At 46.1% G+C, this 16,929-nt stretch overlaps 1 protein-coding gene across 1 annotated transcript in view; it reads left to right on the forward strand.

Annotated features, from left to right (window-relative positions):
• Positions 1-16,929, forward strand: part of Phactr1 (phosphatase and actin regulator 1) — a 442,461-nt gene that overhangs the window by 379,975 nt on the left and 45,557 nt on the right. The window contains exon 10 of the mRNA XM_055595105.1: positions 16,462-16,711. Coding sequence (XP_055451080.1) covers positions 16,462-16,711 — 250 coding nt within the window. The remainder of the gene's footprint in view (positions 1-16,461; positions 16,712-16,929) is intronic.

The following is a 16,929-nucleotide window of genomic DNA, read 5'->3' on the forward strand; positions in this document are numbered from 1 at the left end:
CCGAGTATTGAGGGATGTGTGGGGGAAAGAGTATGTTTCCACTGTCAAACTAACGAGTAATCACATTTACTTTAAAAAAAAAAAAAGTGGAGAGTGAGTAAGGAATAGCCTTGCAAGCGTGAGGACCCAAGTTCAAGCCCCAGAGCCCATGTAAAAGAGCCAGGCGTGACGGGACATGCTCACAGTCCCAGCAACGAGAAAGCAGAGACCAGCAGATCCCTGTGACTCATTAGCCAGCCAGCCTAACTTACTCTGCAAGTTCCAAGTCAGTGACAACGTGTCTCAAAAGATAAGATGGCAGGTGCCTGAGGAACGACACCTGCTCACACACACACACACACACACACACACACACACACAGTCACATAATCACACACACAAAGGAGTAACATCCATACTAGACCATATTGTTCCCCTAAACATTGTCATTTTGAGGAATAATGTGTGCCTGTGATCCTTATTCATCATCTTCCTGCCCCGGTGTAGGGAAATGGAGAGAGAATAATTTTGTATTCCATATTATATGGCTTACTTTTAACGTTGTGTGCATGTTCTGTGACGAACAGGAAGAGATGAGAGCTGGCAGCAGGGGATGGCAAGGGCAGGCACATTAGAAGAGTGGAAAGATTTGGCCCCCTTCCTGCCGAAGAGAAACAAGAGCACTGAGGTGCAGTGATATCTATGCGAGCCGCTGGTGTGACCCCCATCTTTCAGAAACGGCTCCCGCACACATTTCTGGGAAGCCACAAAGAATGCTCTCCCCCACCCAATCTACAATCTGGCCTCCACTAAGGGGGCGCCTTCTGACAGTGGTATGCCAGGACCACTGCCACCCTACCTCCTGCCTAGGGAATGTGACCCCAAGGCACATTGCTTGAACCTGAGCTCACTAAGGACAGGGAGAAAGTGTTTCCATCTGAGCTGATATTGACAAGAGCAGACGTCTAATGAGACGTACAGACAGGAAAACTGTGGTCTGGGAGGCTCCGTGGACTGCCACAGTAGAGAGCTAAACACACACTTACCTTCTGCCTCCCAGCCAGGTGATGTTATGTGGGGAAACGGCTACCTCCCAGGGAAGCTGTTGCCGATAACAGTCCTGACTTGATTGCCTTCCGTCAGTAGTCGCCGTGGTTGCCAAAGAAAAGCACACACTTTAACCTGGCCCTTGCCATTGGGTCCAGCTACCAGTATTGTTGATGAGGGGCAACATTAGCTTTAAGGGACACATTGAGACATGCCGCAGTCACACCGCCACCATGTTCAGCCCTGTTGTATTCACGCTCACGCCACCTAGGGAAACTGAGGAAAGGAACTAGGGAAGGTCGAGGAAGTTCCCCAGCAGACGCCTCACAAACGTCTCATTACCTGTCTGCACCCACACTGCAGAAACTGAGGGCACGCTTTTCAATACGTTTATAGCAATAAGACAGGATCTGTTTGCCTGTTGAGTCTTAAAAGGCTTCATTAAAAAAAAAAAAAAGACATTGCATTTTATGCAAGGATCCATTTGTGACCGACTGAAAATTAAATTAAAAAGTAAGAATCTTTACTTTGGGAGCTGGCGTGATAGCTCAGTGGGTAAGAGCACGGGCTGCTCGTGCAGGGGGCCCTGGTTTGCTTCACAGCACCCACATGACTGCCCACAAGCGTTTGTAACTCCAGTTCCAGCGGATCCAGTGCTCTCTCTGGCCTCCATAGCACCAGGCATGCACATGCTACACATACACGTGGACAGACACTCATGCACATTAAGAGTGACTCTCAAAAGAAGTTATTTCTACGCGCAGGTTTGAAAAGCACTGCCCTATACAGGAAGTTGGGGAGGCTACCCTTCAGTCCTGTGTCGTTCTAGCCAAACCCCTACCCCTAACTCACTCTCTCTGTCTCTCAGTGTCTCTGTCTCTATCTATCTATCTATCTATCTATCTATCTATCTATCTATCTATCTATCTATTTCCTTAAGGTACATACCAATCAATAGATTTTGAGTTTTTATGTCTCAGGTAAATTTTTATTATGGAAACAAAGACATCAGAGATAGCATATTAGGACATCACTAAACATACTTTCACTTCAAACATGACCTTTCACAGTGTATGTGGGTATTTGTGGAATGTTTGAGTCAAGTTTAGAGTGATGATGACTCCTCTGTAGGTCCTTTGCTGGACTGAGCTCTGAAATAAAATGAATCAAAGAACAAACCAGGACAGAGATGGTGAGATAGAGGAGAGGGGCCACAGAGTGGTGTTGGCAGCTGAATCAAGACTGCTGACACACTTTGTACCACCCTGGGCCCTGTTACTTCCTTGTGCCTCTTCAACTGTCACCCAGGCCCCGGCATAGGCTCACCTCACACAGCAGGAGGACAAAGAGAACCAACACAAGACCACTCATCCTGAGAGAGAAAAATCCTCTTCCCAAATAAATATAAGTTGGGAAGATTTGTCTAAGTATTTAGTTTCTCCTGGGAGCTGGAGACGGATCTGAAACCACATCCAGGTCATGGGCCACTTTGTTCTGTAACAAGAGAACTGTTGTCTGAGGCAGTGGTCCTCACCCTTTCACTACCTGAACCCTCCAAAATGGTATCAGCCTTCACCTGCCCAGGCCTCATAGAAAAGGAGTTATTTCCCTATCCACCTGACAGTTTCTAGGGACCCCAAACAACGCTGCAAGGGGAAGAAATATTACAGAACACGACAGCATTGTCCTTGTGAAGGGCTTTGGCCTTCATGTGAGGGCCATCACTGTCCCCTGAGACCTAGGAGGAAGTCCCCTGTAGAGTATCATTCCAGAATTATCTGATCCTGAAGAGGTAACACGTGGAATCAATGGAGAAATTAGACAGCACTGGATTTGGACACATACTTTTATCTAAACATCTGTCTTGCCTGTGAAGGGAACTTGAAGGCAACTGTAGGTAGCTAACCCCTCTCCGTATCGAATTCCTGTTTGTCCTCTAACCTGCTCGGGGAACCTTGATGAGTTCGGAGGCAATGTTCTCACTCTGGGGATGGTCTGAGTAAGTTATGACGCTCTCCCTGTTAAAACTCAGTCTCCTTAGCCTTGATTCTGATCTCCCTGTTAAAACTCGGCCTCCTTAGCCTTGATTCTGATCTTCCTTTCCTAGGAAACACTCTTAAGTCTTTCGAGATAGCTATGGTGTTCTCTACCTAAGGGCTTCACTGACCCTCTTGACATCTTGCGCAGGTTCCTCTGAGATGACCTTAGATCTTTTCAGATTTGTACCCATCTGACCCTGCTGTACAGTTTATTTACAGTGTGGGTTCACCAGGCTTCATGGAGGGACACAGAGAACAGGAACAAGAAGCCTCCAGGGTCTGTAGTTAGCCACAGTCACAGAGGTTTCCTGTTTATCCCGCCTCATGGTCAAGTGAGTGTAACCCAGCATCAGGATTTGGATCTCAGACACGCTGCTGCAGCGTGACCTGAAGCGTGTTGTAAATCTGTAAAACAAGGATAATACTAACAGACCAGCCTCGTTAGGGCTCTCTGTGAATATCAAATGATTTAATCAGTCCTAATCCATTCATTGAACAACATACCATAAATGTCCAGTAAATGGCAGTGAGCATTAAGCAAAATTATCTGGCACATAAAACTTTGCTTCAGTGCCTCTAAAAGGCACATTGCAAATGGATTTGATCTGATTTTATTGGGGCCTCAGCGTGTGTGTGTGTGTGTGTGTGTGTGTGTGTGTGTGTGTGTGTTCGTGTTCCAGTTTCTTTAAATTACATGATCCTTATTTCTCTCCATAGGTGATTGGCATCTTTTTGAAAAGTGCTATTTTACCATTTTAAATATTATGCAGGGTTTTCATTTTTGAGTTTCTACAGTAAGCTCTGCAGTCTAATTGGCATCAGTTCTAGAGCTTGGACTTTTTGATTCCAGCCAGCCACTCACTCTTTCTGAGGTCAATCCATTCCGTGCTCTCATTTCCTGTGGGCAAAATGAAGTGGGATATGAAGGGATTCTAGAAAAATCCTCCCGGGGCTACGCTTTTAAAGAAGCCTTTTCCTCCTTGATTAAAGGCAGGCCCATACCTACAGCTGCTCACGTGGAAGCCTAGGGTCACCCACAGGAAGCCCCACACCCGACTGTCGGCAAATCCCGCCCACTCTGCAGTGTGCACAAGTCCTGCTTCTGCAGCTCTGCTCCCTGCTTCTGATGTTCCGCTCTCCTCTATTGTCCTCCCCTACCCTAGCAGCTGCCCCTTCCCCGCCCCCATCCCCAGCACAGTGCTCCAAGAGAGAGTGTGGCCCCCTGGGCTACCCCTAGAGCAACACAGCCTGGGTGGCCCAAACAACAAAGACAAAGCCCAAGATCATCCAGCTGGGGCCTCCTCTGTGTCATCTCCAGGTAGACAGTGAAGGGTTGAGAGCAGTCAAGGGTGAGAAAACGGGGTGACATCTGCTTTTATAACGAATTTATTCTTACGATAAGGACCTCGCCACCCAGACAATGTCAATTTTCTCATGAAATCAGGGTCCTCATGACCTGACCGCATCTCAACAGGATTGTGCTGGGGCTTAGGTTTCTGATGGATGGATTTGGGGGGATGCCTTCTAATCACGGGAAGATCCATCCACAAATCTTTGCTGAGTAGCTGCTGTGGAGCAGCCTTTGTGTCTGGTGCTGGGGAGTGAACAATGGAGACAAGGGAGAGATAGCTCCTGTCAGCAGAACCTTGAGTCCCTGGGAGGTTGGACTGAGTGAGCCCATCTGCAAAGGGCACAGGGTGGGAGCAGCATTTACAACAGGACAATTGGCTGTTTGGGGGGGAAGGGTTACCCAGGGTCCATGTTCTCTGACAGTTAAAGAAAAGAGGCTGGCCAGATGATGCAGAATAAGAACATTCTAGTCATTTCAGAGGAGAGGGTATTGCTGTGCCCTCTCCAAGTGGGGGACTGAGATTTTTCATATGAAAAGGAGAGACGCTGGCAGTTACTCTCCAAGTTTTTAGAAGACTGATCATAGAAAACCAGAGTGAAGGAGTGATGCTAGGAAAGGGACAAACTATCCTTCCAGCAACAACATTCCCAATGGGTTTAATAGTGTGCCTGCATGGGGAAAAAGCAAACAGGTCATGCAGACTGGCCTGTCCCGATCTGAAACTCTACTCTGTATAAACTCTGACATGAACATTATTATAAATAGAATAGCTCCACCTCAGCTGAGATATGAAGGAAGCTTCAGTTTTAACACACGCAGTCCAGAGTGAATATGATCAACCTTCCCCAGGAGGGTCCCGTAGTCGTCTATAATTCCTGACAACATCTATTAAACACTAAACGCCAGTCATCACAACGGACATACAGAAATCAAACAGGGCCTAGGCTAGAGTGCTTGTCGAGCATAAAGACCTGGGTTCTATCCCCAGTGCTACCTGGAACTGGGAACAGTTTTCATTCACAGCCCTCAGAAATGGAACCAAGAGTGTCAGATCAAGGTCATCCTCAGCTTGACGGCAAGTTCCAGGATAGCCTGAGCTACATGGACACCTGTCTCAATAGATACAGTGTCTTGTCTAAAATATTATTAATACAGAAATATAATTTATCATTTGTTTATACAATCCCTTTTTCTTTTTGCATGTGAGCTAGGAATGAAATTGTTAGTTGTTGAGAACAAGAAAAAAAGAAAACATGTTTAAATTGGACACAAGAAATTGAAATCTTCAACATACCCCTTTAATCTCTAAAAAAAATCCCTTTAATCTCTAAAATTCTATGCCATCATTATGTTTGAAGCTTTCAAAGAGCCCAGCTCAACTTATCACCCTAGGGCAGATCCATTTTATGGTATTCATTGCTTTTCTTCGTGTTGCCTCAAGGTCACAGGAAATTCTAAAGAATAATACTTGGTCCTGAACTCCGAGGTCCCACCATTTCTCTCAGCCTTACCAGAATGGCATATTAACTGCACCAGCTTAAATTTGTAATGTTTGACCCTCAAATCAGAAGGCCCTGTGGTAAATGGCAGACATGACTCGTTGCCCTGGCAAAATAAAACTCCCAAGGTCTCAGTGTGGCTAGCTGATAAATTGGCATCGATTTGAAGTCACGTTTTGTTTGTAGCACAACAAAGGGCATGTGTCATTACATGCGATATGGAAATGAGAGAGGGGGAATATTCCTTCTCCATACAAGAGAGCTTTAAAACTCTCTCTCGCTTCTGACTCAGTGTTTGCCCCTGCTTCTTGGAAGCCAGATTTACCAACCACCTATTTCAGGTTAGTTCTTTGATCTCAATGTCTTGACTTACCCTTAAGTATCGCCCACACATAAAGTTTTTTCCAGCTTTAATGGTTATTCCAAGGGGTGTGCTATGGCCTCAGTGCAAGGCGATCTCATGAGCAAGACCACTCCTTGCTGCACAATGAGCAAACCGCCAGGTGGCAGAAAATTAAAATAAGACAGCACCTATGACCACAGCCACATCGTCTGTGGCCTTCTCTTAAGTCTCTTCAAGAGCAACTTCAGGGTGATGCCCAGAAATTTGCAGTGGCCCATGAGTGACAAAGAATCAACCTAATCCTATTGCATAGACTCCCGATTTGCAGTTTCTCCGACTGGCATTCTGGAAGCTAAATGTACGCTATTACTGGGTTCTAGCTGGTGACCTGCTTGCGCTCCTCCTTTACTTCCGGAGCACTTGTTCATGAATACGTGGGTCCCACCCTAGCTCTTGAGCCTTTCTCGTTATGTTGCCCAGGTCCATGGTTTACTCCACAGTGCTGTAGCACCCCAAAGAGTCACCGAACAGGTGAAGGTCATCATATCTGTCTTAAACCATTCAGGTCAGCACTCTTTGACACTTAACACGTAGTTACTTCAGGATCAAATAGACTCTACAGTTCATGGTCTGTGTTCATTGGCCCTCTTCCCATTGGCCGAGTACTTGTAAAAACCACAGATAAGCAATAAAGCACCCCACCCTAGCCTCCTAGGTGGGGCCTTTGTGAGTTCTCAGTGGGCTACTGAAGATCAAGATAGAAGTTAACACATTTAAATGAACTTGTCTGTGCTGCAGAATACCACTAAGGGGTAGGTAAAATTGTGATTGTTTTTCTCCCTATTGTCAGAGAGGAAAACCCACTCTGTGTTAAGGGTATTTGTCCAAGGTCACAGAACTAAAGGAAATAAGTATCGCTGATTCGGGGAGTAGGACTGTGGGCCCTGAATCTGTCAGCCAAGTTTCTAAATCTTATGCAGTGTTTAAACAGACACCATGGACCTTAGTCTCCCAGAGGGAAAAGTAGCTCTCTACTCCCCATCATCTGAAAAGCTCCAGGGAGTGCAACAAACAAAAGCACGTAGGATGTTTTCATGCTGCTACCTAAGCGTGCTAAGGAGGTGTCACAAGAACACCCTTAAAAACAGCCTCCCAGCTGATGGGTGGTCCTCCACGTGTCTCACGAAAACACGCCATCAGTGTTTGAAATCCTCTGCCATCTTCCCTCAGAGACGCAGACATAGGCCAGTGAGACGACTCGGTAGGGAAGGGCACTTGCTGCCAAGCCTGGTGCCCTGAAGATCCCCGGGACCCACATACTGGAAGGAGAGAACCAACTCCTGAAAGCTGTCCTCTGACCTCCACACAGCTGCAGTGGCATGTACACGCCCACACACGAATAAGTATTCACAAGGCTTGCAGTGTTCAGAAGGGTATAATCACCATCTTGTCTTCACGAAGACACACCATCACAGTAAGGATATAAACTTGCCTCCTCTCACCCCATGGCCTTAAGCTTCCTCACTAACCATGTGGCTACCTTCTCCCCCTCCCTCCCCCGAAAAAAAAGCTAACAAAGCTCATTATTTCCCCTAACCACCCACTCTGAAATTTCTCTTTCACAAGCATGCTGGGTATGAGATACAATTTACACAACAAATTCACGACAGTGGGCTGTGATCATCTTCATAATGAAAAGCAAGGCTAGCAGATGTTCCTACAAACCACCTTATTCTTCTGCAATGCAGTTTGCTGTGAGGAACACCAGAGTGGGAGTTTATTAGGACACTTACAGGTGGGTTTGAATTCGAGACTTGGATGGTGCAGCTGTTTTTGGATAATTTGGATGCGTGTAACACATGGTTGTGGGTGAGTAGGTGTGGAGAGAGAGCAGGCTAAAGATAGAGGAGAGCTTACCAACCATTACCAAGCTCTACACTCTAGCCTTGGGCAATAAAATATTGCCACCATCATTCTCCTCCTACCACCCTGCTCTATTTTCTTTCAGTGACCTATCCCTGCTTTCCGTAATAATTAATCTATTGGTCTGTCATCTGTTTTCTCGATAACAACCAAGGTCACAAGGACAATGATTTGATTTCTTTTTGGGGTATCCCTAGAAGCGAAAATAGCCTGAGAACCTTTGTTTGTGAAAATCGATGGACAAGACAGTTTGCCAAAAGCAGGAGGCCTGATGTTCGCAAACGAAATACTAAATGTAGAGTTGTTTGCAAAGCGTGAAAGAGTCCTATTTTGATGAGAAGCTTGTGTACATAACTCTCTTCATTGTGTCCTCCTACCTCAATGGGAAAGTCAAGGCTATATCCTCTCTTCTTTGTCCCACATCCACCGAGAATATTATTTGGACAATGTTGGAAAACTCAGCTATCAATCAAGTAGGAGACAGATAAAGAATGCAGGGAGGAAGCTGGGCACGGTGGCCAAAGCCTATAATCCTGACACCAGGGAGGCTCATGCAAGAGGCCACCCTGTGCTACAGAGTGACACCCCATCTGGAAAACAGACTTACACAGACTGGCGAGATGGCTCCGTTGCTGCAGTACTTGCCAGTCAAGTGTGAGGCTCTCCATTTAGATCCTCAGCACCCATGTAAAAGCTAGCTGCAGCAGCGCAGGTCTGTAACTCCAGCGATGGGTCAAGTGGAGGGGCAGGAAGATCCCTGGAACTCACTGGCCAGTCCTAACAGAACTGAGCGCTCTGGCTTAGGTAAGAAACCTCGTCTCAAGGAAAATAAAGTAGAAAGAAATGAAGATACCCAGTGTCAACCTCTGGCCGCCATAATCAGATATTCATTTTCCTACCAATCCAATGGTCATGTGTTTTCAAGAAATCACTCTCTGGTCTCTGAGGATTAACAGACTAGCTGTTCATCTTCATTAATGTGGAAATATCACCAAGCAGTTGGGGTCATGCATCAGAAAGGTCCCCTTTCAAGTGAGCTTCAGACATCACTTTTCCTCCATGGCACGGCAATAGGCTGGTGGGTGGGAGGCCCTGTGACCCGCCATCCATGAATGGGAAATTATTAGCTAATGGACATCTCTGCAGCCCACATAAAGAATCAAGGGCAAGTTGTGAAGTTAAAAAAAAAAAAAATTTACTGTCCTGGGCTGGGGAGATAGCTTGGTCAATCAGGGATTGCCTGGCAAGCATGAGGACATGAATTCAAGTGAGAAAAAGTAGGGCATAGTCCATGCTTATAATCCCAGTACTGGGAATTCGAGTCAGGCAATTCCCTGGTGCTTGCTGGGAAGTCATTCTAGCCTATTTGGTGAGCCACGGGCCACTGAGAGACACTGTCTCAAAACAAAAGGCAAACGATGTCTCTTAAGGAATAGCAGCTAAGGTTGTGGCCTCTGCACACTCAACACACACATACATTTACCTGCACAAAGCCACACACACATACACACACATACACAATCACTGTTTTAAAGCCTTAATCGCTCTAAAACTTTTTGAGGTTAACCGTAACATCATTCCTAAAGAAAAACATGTAATAAAGGGACGTTGCTTCCTGGCATGAATCTGTGGTTAAAATGGACCAAGAAGGCATTTATCTTTCCCTAAAGGATAGAGGAAATTTATTACCCACAAATATGACATGGAAAATGAAATTAAGTTCCAGCAGGAATGAGCTGTAATTTCATCCGAGTGAATTACAAAAAGAGGGGAGAGAGAGCAATCTGCCCTTTTCCTTTCGGAGATCAAAAACGTGTGAGAAATTATGCTACAAATTGCAGAGCCTGAGGCTGGAAAATGACAGAAATAGCCACTGAAGCCCAAGAAAACAGTTCTTCAGCTTCGTTTTAAGAAAGCGGGTGCGCGCTGCTCGGTGGCCCAGGATTAGCCTGCTAAGATAAGCGCACCATTAGAGCATTTGTTTTCCCTTGGACTTCAGTCAGCAGGAAGCTGAGTTGTTCCCTAAATAGGCTAGAGTGCTCAGCCTTCCTGAGGAGAGGGTGTATTTTGAGTTCCTTTTTCCACAAGTTGTAAAGGATTTAAATGAATTCTTTTCCCCACCTGTTCTCTGTCCTTCTAGGGACCAATGACCCATATTTCTAAAACTGTCTGAGGTTCGGTATGTGACGGGCAACACCAGATATGATACACGAGCTAACTTGTATCGTAGACTGCCCCTTCCCGGTACCCTCCATTTCCGCTGGCGAAATCAGTAGTGGTGTTTGTACCTGACACCGTCTCTAAATGTCCGTAAATCTCTTAGGTCATGATTGACTGTGTGTGCGTGAGGGATGATACTAGAAGCCAGGACACAGAGCAAGGAAGATTATGGGCCAGTCACTAGCTGGACCTCCCGGTCTTCAACTCTCCTCCTTCTCAGTTAACTGAGGAGAGATGCTTCCTGGCCGCACGGCTGCTGCAAGGTCAGAGGGAGATGCTGGTAATACATGATGCTGGCCATTGCTGTCTTCTCCAGCCTCCACAGAAACACCAGCGGGTTATCCAACACTAGTCATGATGACATATCCATGAGTGGTGTGTTATGGGGGGGGGGCGTACAGGGGGGTGTGTTATTTCTATAGGTGAGTGTGTGAGTGCGTGAGTGTGTGAGCATGTGTATGAGTGTATATGTGAGTGTGTTTGTAAGTGTAGGTGTGACTGTGTGAGTATGAACGTGTGTATGGGTGGGTAGGTGTAGGTGGGTGTTAGCTCTCTCTCTGTCTGTCTCCAGCTGTCTTTCTGTCTCTCTGGAGCCCAGGCAGTGCTGGGTTTGTAGGCATGTACCACCACACTTGGGCACCAAGAAAATCAAAGCATAAGCAGTCAAGCTTTGGAACAGGGCAGAATTCCTACTAAAGTGAGCACAGTAATTCTTTGGGAGCACAGTTCCTTTTTTTTTTTTTTTAATCCTCTTGGGACTCCAAAAGATCTAATAAGAAGAGGCCAGAGGCAATATTAGATCTTCTACAATGCTCAGGACAGTCCCAATAGAAAGAATTATCTTGTTCAAAAATGTTAAATACACCAATGTTGAAAAAGCCTGTCAAGGCTCACCATTAAGGTAAATAATGTCTTTGTCACTGGTGATTCCTAAAAGGAGTTTAGGACAACCTTTATAAAAGTTTTAGTGTCTGATTAGATATGTAAATACTAAAATATATATCATATCTATAAAATGTATTTAATATGTTCTAAATATAAACAGTGCCCTCATGCCCATATGGCCACACCCTCCTGGCTGTGATAGGCCAAAGTAGCTTCTTCCTCCTTTGGTCACAGAAGCAAGAGCAGGAACTGTGCTAACTGGCCTTGGCAGTGGCCTGAGGCAAAGCTGGCCATCACAGTGCTGTGAGCATGGGGCAGACACTGTTGACAACAGCAGCCTGGAAGCAGAGAGAGTGGCAAACAGGAAGCAACTGGGGCAAGATAGCCTTCAAAGACGCTCCCCCAGGACCCCCACTTCATCCTCACAGACACAGCTTCCACAGTTCCACAGCCTCCCTAGAGTCTGTGCAGACCGTGACTCTACCACTGGCCAGTCCCCTGATGAAGGCAGGACCAGTCACTGCCCCTGAAACCCCGCCAGTGAACTCCCCTGGAAACAGACAGTAAGCTTTTTATTACATGAGCTTGGGGGAGGGGCTCAGTATCTATCTAAACCATAACAGAGGGGAAGATGGGAAGCAGATAGATGCTTATCATTTTTACAACATAGGCAAGGTATTGTTGGAGACAAATGCTAAAAGAGAGATGGGAATGGAAGAGGTGAGGATGAGCCAGGAGCGTGTTCTAGGCCAAGAACACTGTTTGCACAGTGTGAGCTTTGTATAGACACATAGGTGATAGAGAGCATAGACCCTGTTGTCTCAGGTAGGGGGCACCACGCCAGGTTTGAACGACTGGACGCATAAGCTAATAGGTTTTACTTGTCTCTGTCAATGGGCATCTTTACTTAAAGCAAATATCTGGAGCAACTCAATCATATAACACCAGCACTGCCGAGATAGCCATTCCTCTAGGCCTCCTTTGCTGCCACATGGGGGAGGCCACACACAGCCAGATGCTGCGCTTCCTGGAGTTGGCACTCGGCCTTGGATAGCGCAGCTCGCACTGTCCTGGCTGGATTTTCCATCTGTGTTGCTGCTTTCAAGGACTTGGGAGCCATTCAAAATTCCCACGGCAAAGGCAGCTATACGCTCTTTTTAGAACCTTGCCCCAGCATGGGTGGGCTGGCACTGATAAAGCCTTCTGGAAGACCATTCCCGAAACTAACAAGGGAGGGTCTCATTTAAGGCTGTGTTGACGTGGCCAGCCAGCACACTACCGCCCCACCCCCAAAGGCATGATTTACACAGTTTTTCATGTCGGGAAGTTGAGACTCAAAGACACTGACTAACTTTGCCCAATGACAAGAAGAGAGTAAATGGGGGGAAAACACAGACTCAGGTCTAAGGCTTGATTCCCTCAGCTGGAGTCCCATCATGACCTCGCCAGCCTCTTTCCCGCTCGCTTCTTATCTTCTCGGAGAGGTGTCTTCCTCTTAGTACCTTTCCTGGTCTATACTTGCTGTTCAGGAGTTACTTAGTTTATGGATGCAGGGTCTCACTGTATAGCCCAGGCTGGGATGGAGCTCCGAACCTCCTTGCCTCAGCTTCCCAAGTGCTAAGATCATGGTTGCTCACCACCAGCCCCAGCTTGGATATTGATTAGTACAATACATTCGGACATTTTGCTGGAGTCATACAGGTTCCTGGAAAACACTACCCCTAATTCTACAAACTGAGGCATTCTAGTGCCTGCTAGATTGACACTTCAGGAAGAGAGTGGTGTCAGTCTCCAGCTGTGTTTAGAATGTCCCTTCCGGGCAGTTGTTAACCACCTCTACGGGGGTCCTGATCTTGCAATACTATACACCTATCACTGCAGCTAGGTACCCTCCTGTGGAATCCGGCTCTATTCCCCGTCTCATACTCTTCAAGGAGAAAAATCACAGACCGCCTGTCTTGTCACTTTTCTATAGCTGTGTAGAGACACCATGACCAAGGCAACTTATAACTGGCTCTTACAGCTCCAGAGGGTTAGAGCCTGTGACCATGATGGCAGGAAGTGTAGCAGCGGGCAAGCAGACGAGCGAGCATGGCACTGGACCAACAGCTGGGAGCTTATACAGTTATCCACAGTTGGAGGCAGAGGGAGAGCTAACTGGGATTGGTGTAGGCCTTCGAAACCTCAAAGCCCACCCCCAGGGACACACCTCCAACAAGGCCACACGTCCTTCTCCTTCCAAACAGCTCCACCAACTAGGGACTAAATATTCAAATATAGGATCTATGGGGGGCCATCCTCATTCAAACCACCACACCAGCCATAAGGTTGAGTTTCTTGTCTCCTTTTTTTCCCCCTCTCTTCTTTGGACTCTCACTGGGGCGTCCGGCCTTAAGGCATTCTTGTTTTCTAGCTTCTAACTTTTCTTCACACCAAACAATGCCTGTGATCTGTGTCCCATCCCTAACTCCCAGATGTCTGCTCTGAGCTCTGTGCCTTTTAGGAACCATGCTAATTAAGTTATGAAAGTAGAAAGAGAAGGCAAAGATGGGACAAAACACAGATGTAGCAGATGTGTTGGTCATCATGTGGGTCTCCTAACAATGGGAAGTAGGGGCTGTCTCTGACTCTGTTGCCTGCCTCTGGATCCCTTTCCCCTAGCTGACCTGCCTTGTCAGGCCTCAGTGGGAGAGGATGTATTTAGTCCTATTACAGCTTGAGGTGCAGGGTAGATTGTTGACAGGGCCAGCCAGCACACTACCACCCCACCCCCAAAGGCTTGATTTACACACTTTTTCATGTCAGGAAGTTGAGACTCAAAGACACTGAATAACTTGGGAACCTCCCCTTCTCTGAGAAGAAAGAGGAGGTAGAGGGAAGGCGTGAGCAAGGGTGGGGCTGGGAGGAGAGGAGGGAGGGGGCTGGGGTCAGGCTATAAAGTGATAAATAAAAAATTAAATTTATAGAAAGGACAAAATGTAATTACAAGCCATGTAATTACATTTTGTGTATCTTCCATACACCCCTACTTTCCATGATACCCAAGAACGATACCAAGGCACATCTGGGATTTAGTCACTATATTTGCTCTGTAGGATGGGCAAAGCAAATAAGGTGCCCACTCAGTCCAATTTATAGTTAGACATTGTATTTGTCACCTAGAGACCATCTATCGTGTGTTTGCCCTACCTGCTGTTCCCATTGCCGTGTCTATATAATTAGCTAGGAAATGGGCCACCTCAAACCACTGATCTCTAATAAAACATTGCATTTTTGAAAATGCATGATTTTGTCCTATTCGGTAATTGTTATTTTTAAGTTCAGTTCATTGCCTTGAACAGCATAGCTCATATGGTGTTAAGTGGATTTCCCATTTGTGTCATTGAAGAGTTATGTGGAAAATACTACGAGGAAAACAACACTTTGGAAACAGTGAAGGGAAGAAAGTTAATTGAGTTTAAATTAGACACAGCAATAACTTAAAATATAATTGAAAGCTTCAAAGGAAACTGGTGCTTTCATACAGTCTAGTAAGATGCATTTGGGATAAACTATTTTAGTCTAATGCTTTGATATCTAATTTACCTTCACAATTCATTTGTTTATGAATGTCAAATACTTTTTTTATGTAAGAAAATAAAATTTTGAGTTTTCTATGTACAGAAATCTTTAAATAAGGATATAAGCTCTATTTGTTTATGACTCTGAAAAGGAATAAAATTTCTATCTAATCTGGGGCTATGTATGTGTGGTAGAGTACTTGAGGAGCAAGCTTGAGGCCTTGGCTTCAATCCCCAATACTAGAGAAAGAGAACAGGGAAAGAGGGGAGGAAGGAAGGGAGGGAAGGAAGGGAGGGAGGGAAGGAAGGAAGGAAAGAAGGAAGGAAGGAAAGGAAGGAAGGAAGGAAGGAAGGAAGGAAGGAAGGAAGGAAGGAAGGAAGGAAGGAAGGAAGGAAGGAAAGGAAGGAAGGTATTTTTGGATTTTTGTTCCCATTATTATTTTTTAATATTATAAAACGTTTATTGTCTTTTTCTTTTCCCAATGTGCAGTTTCCCCTCCCTGTCCTCCCTACAACTTCCCCTTTACCTTTCACCTCCCCCCCAGAAAAGAGCAGGATATCAACCAAATACAGCATAACAAGCTATAATAAGACCAGGCACAAATTCTCAACATCAAGGCTGGATGAGGCAACCCAGTAGGAGAAAAAGGGTCCCAAAGGCAAGCCAGAGAATCAGAGAAAACTGCTGATTCCACTGTTAGGAATGCCACAAGAACACTCAGCTACACAGCCATAACATACATGCAAAGGACCTAGGTCAGACCCACACAGGCTCCCTGATCTCTGTGATCACTTGAGTCCTGGTCAGTTGATTCTGTGGGCCATGTTGTTATGGCGTGCTTGACTTCATATGGAGGACTCTATGTGACTATGGGATCTCCACATAGGCACTATTAGGAAACTGTAATGGTGTATGTTTTCCAACTATCAAATAGTGGATGCTTAAGGAGTCTTTTTAATTGAAAATATATTAAATCTGCATTGACTTTGAGGGTATCATTCTTGCAAAACTGACACTAGGGTGGGGCAGGGAGCTAGGCTAATGTTACCTGTGACTGCCTGCTGAACCCCGATACCATCTTTGGAAACAGAACTTCCTCTGGGTGCTCCATGGCCATGTCCACCTTGATGTCCAATTGCGGGGCTCAGCCCTTCACTCATCCCAGGCCTCCTCTTCCTCTGTATGTCCATCCAGGCCATTTCAAACTCTCAAGCATTTCAAGCAGTTCCTGCCATTGCTCTACATTGGTTTCAAAAGTTAGAACCTTGCTTGCTAGCCCTGATTTGAGATCAAGTTAATCCTTACTTCAGTTAGGAGGTAGGCGGGTTGCAGAGAAGCCCCGCCTTAGCGGGTTCAAAGTGTGTCATTCAGCGACTGTAAGTTGTTATGCATCCATCACCACCATCCATCTAGGGTTTTTATGTCTCCCTCCAGGCCTCTGCCTCCACCACGGAAGTAGTGCCCTAAGAGGACAAGCTATAGGGTGAGCAATGGATCTCGTTGCCTAGAGATCCTTTGACTCTGAGAATGGGACAGCTGAACTTTAAAGCAGCTCCAAGCCATGAATAGGACAGGCTGGCTAAGACAAATTTCCTCTTTCTTTTCTCTTTAAGCAGCTCCGAGCAACGAGTCCCCTGTTCCACTTCTTACCACAGCTCTGGTTTGCACTCAAGTGACAGTGTCACGAAAGCAGGACCCATGGGCCTTCCGGAAATCAGACAAGTGCCAACTGTTGTGATTGAATGTGATGACAATAAAGAAAATGTGCCTCGTGAATCTGACTATGAAGACTCGTCCTGCCTGTACGCACGGGAAGAGGAGGACGAGGAGGAGGAGGATGATGACGATGCCTCACTATACACCAGTACGTGAAGGCAGCCTTTCCATGGCTGTGGGGGAAGCGTGGTACTGTAGAGACAGCACAGAACAGCTGCCTGACGATCTGGTTTTACCTGGGCCCAAGGTCATAGGGACAGCTCAGGTGACTTCTCCAGGCCCCACCTCCTTAAGCAGTAATAAGAGAGTAAAAATCATCTACACAGCTTCATAGCTCTACACACATCACACCATTTTATCACCTCC

The sequence above is a fragment of the Psammomys obesus genome, unplaced genomic scaffold (assembly GCF_907164565.1).
Source record: "Psammomys obesus unplaced genomic scaffold, mPsaObe1.curated_primary_1811, whole genome shotgun sequence".
Taxonomy (NCBI): Eukaryota; Metazoa; Chordata; class Mammalia; order Rodentia; family Muridae; genus Psammomys; species Psammomys obesus.